We start from the raw sequence: 4268 nt of genomic DNA on the forward strand, positions 1-4268 counted from the left end.
AAAATCTAGATATGCACAGGATAAAATCAGCTGTAAAAGATGACAACAAGATAATTGAGGCTGAGATTGGTTCTGTACATGAAGTCTCATTTGTGGAGCACGCTATATACCAGGATGAGGATCAGTACAATTTAGAAGAGATGGAATTTATGCAGATGAGCGCTTGAAAGAACAGAAGGAGATCACTGAGGAGCTTAATCTGCATTTGGATTCTCTCTGCAAAGAGGTGAATGGAATTATAGACATCATCGATACCCGTTTCAAGATGTTGTGCACCCAAATTTCTCAGATTGCAAAACTGTGAAAAATGAAAATTTTCTTCAAAGGAACGAAACTGTTCACTCGGGTACTGTTCATCCGGTTACTATTCATCCGATTACTGTTCATCCTGGTATTGTTCACGCGAGTACTATTCATCGAGGTACTGTTCATCCGATATCGATCGACACTGTTCATCCCGTATCGGTCGACACTGTTCATCACGGTACTGTTTACCGAAATACTGTTCATCATGACACTATTCATCCCGACTGGGAAGAGCAGCAGGTCGATTCCAGATGGGATAACTACTTTGGGTTTAGGTTTAGGTTTCTCATAAGGGTGAATCATGTGATGAGATTGTGAAATTTATTAGGGTTGTTAAATTAGTTCTTTCACTTAGTTATTCTTAATACTAGATTTAGGATTGATCACCCTTAAATCTAGATCTTAGGATTGAAGAGATAACCAACTGTATACTCTCAATACCCTGAAGCAAGCTATAGTGATCTAACTGACTAGACTCATGCGAAAGGTGGTCTAGATCATTAGAGAACGTGTTCAACCAAATCAATAATGCTTGCTAGAATTACCATCGATCGACACAACCATCGTTGTAACCATCGATTGTATAAAAGGTGTATCGATCGATTAGGCGAAAGTCGTATCGATCGACTCTTTTCCGAGATCAACAAACGACAGTTGAGATCCGGGATCTAGTAAAGGAGACTCTACTGGTCGTACCAATTGATTGAGTTCAAAGGACTAAAGCCCTATTGTCACTTTCAAACTGCATAAATTCATACCTGAGAAATACCTGAATCTAGCTATCCTCCCCATTTAGAAATAACCTTCACTTCAGTTACTGAACAACTCCCTTGTTCACATTAATATTTACTGCTTTAAAACATATAAAACCTTAAGTATATCTTAATTTCTATTTAATTAAAGCCTTCAAGTAATCCTAGACCTAGAGTCCTTGTGGATTCGATCCCTAAGTACTGCATCTGAACCTCTTATTTGAGAGAGTAATTCACTTTTTAGGGTAATTTGAGTGATATCAAATTTGGCGCCGTTGCCGGGGACTCTTTCTTATTACTTTTAGATTTAATTTAGAATTTAACATAGACTTTGTTACTTTTGCTAATTCTCCTATTCTTTTGTTTTACAACGAAAAAAAGATGGAGAATACAGGTGTCGGCCAAGCATCGATCGACACGGAACATTGTCAATCGAGCGACGCAGATACTGAAGAATCGATCATTTCATCCGGAACGTTATCGATCGATACCACCCAGCCGGAAGCAGGTAAGTACCCTCTTACCGATGCTATAATGAGAAAGTAGTCCAAACTGAACCAATAGGTCAATCAAGCAACACTTCTAGCCAAACTAATGAAAAACAGGGGACTGAAATCCCTGTTAAGTCAAACTCTACCTTGAATATGGGTAAAGAAATTAAATTGCCCTTGCAAAACTACTTAAACCCCGATAGGACCTATTCCAATAGGTCCGCTATCAGAATACCTGACGACGTCACCTCGAAAACCAAGTTTAATGTTGATTATTATAATATGATGCGTCGAAACCCTTTTAAAGGATCTTTTCTAGAACATCCACAAGACCACATCGAGGGTCTAGAGTTATTGATTCCAGACGAGTATATTCGTTGCAGACTTTTTCCATTTTCATTAGAAGGGGGAGCCTTAAGATGGCTAAACTGTCTACCAAGAGGATCCCTGACTAGCTGGAAAGAGATTAGAAATGCTTTCCTTAAGCAATTCTTCGACGATACTCGTTATTGGGAAGTAAGGAGGCGAATCTCTACTTTCCGTCAAGATCCCCAGGAATCATTCAAGAATGCATGGGGAAGATTCAAGAGTTACGAACTCGAATGCCCCCACCATGGTTATCCAGAACCACAATTTCTTAAGATCTTTTACAAAGGTGTTATTCTGAGCTAAATCAGAAGATGGATTCTCTAATTGAACACCTACGAGGAATGGAAAACAAAATTGCTAACCTTGCAACTACTCTAAAAAGAGAGGCAGGTCGTCTTCCTGGAAGGACCGATGCTAATCCTGGAGCAAAACGCCAGACATATGCCGTAATGTTACGAAGCGGAAAACACCTTGAAACGAATCCCAGAGAAGATGCCAGCAATAAAAAATTCATCGATAACGCGGGAAAAAGCAATTCCAACCCCATAGAACTTCTCGACAATTTCTCCGACTCAGGAACATCAGAACAAAGGAAAAACTCTTCAAATAAAAAGAATCAGGGGAAGACTATAGAATTAGACAAAGAGAATCCCGATGCCGAATTCGAAATCGACCATCTGGACGAACCAAATGTCGATCGATCCTCTGGGAAGGAAAACGATCGACCGTCTAGCGGCACCGGCGATGGCAATACGCAATCTACCGGGACTGAAAGAGTCTATAGAACTCCTCCCCCATTTCCTCCAAACAAACCACAAACAAAGAAAGCATTGGAACATGCAATCTGCAAAAAGGCTTTTGATAAAATCATTCTCGAGATGTCCCTCAGTGACGCTCTTAAGATAGCCCCCTCGGTGAAAAAGTACGTAAAAGATATGATATCCTCGAGTGGAGAACAAAGCGTCATGCTGGTGTCAGAGGAAGTAAGTGCGATGATACAAGGAGAAACTTCAATTAAAAGGTCTGACCCTGGTAGTTTTGTCCTAGATTGTAAGATACAAAACGCACGTTTTCCTCGATCTCTTTGTGATATTGGCTCTAGTGTAAACCTCATGCCACACTGTGGCAGTTTCACTAGGTTATGATGTATTTGTCCCAACGCCTATCACGTTAGTTCTAGCTGATCGTTCTATTAGGGTACCTGAGGGAATCCTGGTAGATGTACCAGTCAAAATCGATGATTGCTTCATACCAGCAGATTTTGTCGTACTCAAGTATAAACAAGTGCCGAAAGACCCCCTTATATTAGGTCGGCCCTTTTTAGCTACAGCAAGAGCAATAATAGATTGTAGAGGAGGAAAAATTGATTTAAATGTCGGAGATATATCAATGAACTTCGACATGGAAAAACTATTAAAACGTCCTCTTATAGACGATCACGCCTTTTACACAGAAGAAGTTTCTGAGCTGGAGAAAGAATACCTTACGGATATATGTGCTACAAATTCATCAGAAGACACATTCACTCCTGATGAACAAGAAATTCTGAACGTAGATAGCAGAACAGAAGATTATGTGAACCTTATGGACGCAAGTATCGGAGGTGCAAATGAAGAAAATGACGATTCTGAAATCATTACGGATCAATTCCTTAGGGAAACTATTGATCGTTCATTTTCCTCATTGACCAAATGGACTAAAGAAAAAGTGCCCAAAGTGGAACTGAAACCACTTCCAGCTGGCTTGAAATATGCATTCATTTGCGATAAATCATACCCTGTCATTGTTAACGCTAATCTCACGAATGGAGAGCTTGTGCTTCTTTTAAACAAGCTACGTAAGTATCGGAGAGCGATCGGGTATTCTCTCGATGATATTCCCGGAATAGCTCCTGGCCTTTGCATGCACCGCATCCACCTCGAAGAAGATGCAAAAACATCTATAGAACAGCAAAGGAGACTCAACCCAAACCTAAAAGAGGTAGTGAAAAAGGAAATAATTAAACTTCTGGATGCTGGAGTTATATATCCTATCTCAGATAGCAAATGGGTAAGCCCTGTGCATGTTGTACCAAAGAAGGGTAGGATCACAGTGGTTAAAAACGATAAAGATGAACTTATCCCCACACGCACTGTCACTGGACATCAAATGTGTATTGATTACAGGAAACTGAATGCTGCTACTAGAAAAGACCATTTTCCCTTACCTTTCATCTATCAAATGCTCGAAAGGCTGGCTAACCATAAATATTACTGTTTTCTTGACGGATATTCGGGATTTTTCCAGATACCGATACATCCTGAAGATCAAGAAAAGACAATTTTTACTTGTCCTTACGGAACATTTGCAT

The 4268-nt window shown here is 40.0% G+C and overlaps 1 protein-coding gene and 1 non-coding gene across 2 annotated transcripts; one reads left to right on the top strand and one right to left on the bottom strand.

Annotated features, from left to right (window-relative positions):
* Positions 1-2062: 2062 nt before the first annotated feature.
* LOC130499265 (small nucleolar RNA R71) lies at positions 2063-2169 on the bottom strand. Its single transcript, XR_008938145.1, has one exon. It is a non-coding gene; the product is annotated as a small nucleolar RNA R71 (small nucleolar RNA).
* A 60-nt stretch (positions 2170-2229) lies between these two features.
* LOC130499041 (uncharacterized) lies at positions 2230-3063 on the top strand. Its single transcript, XM_056992933.1, has one exon. It carries the CDS (start codon positions 2230-2232, stop codon positions 3061-3063), a length of 834 nt encoding a protein of 277 aa, XP_056848913.1.
* Positions 3064-4268: the final 1205 nt, after the last annotated feature.

The sequence above is a fragment of the Raphanus sativus genome, chromosome 8, assembly GCF_000801105.2.
Source record: "Raphanus sativus cultivar WK10039 chromosome 8, ASM80110v3, whole genome shotgun sequence".
Classification (NCBI taxonomy): domain Eukaryota; kingdom Viridiplantae; phylum Streptophyta; class Magnoliopsida; order Brassicales; family Brassicaceae; genus Raphanus; species Raphanus sativus.

Coding starts and splice junctions, on each gene's coding strand:
- LOC130499041 (XM_056992933.1), top strand. CDS start 2,230: ATGGATTCTCTAATTGAACACCTACGAGGAATGGAAAACAAAATTGCT.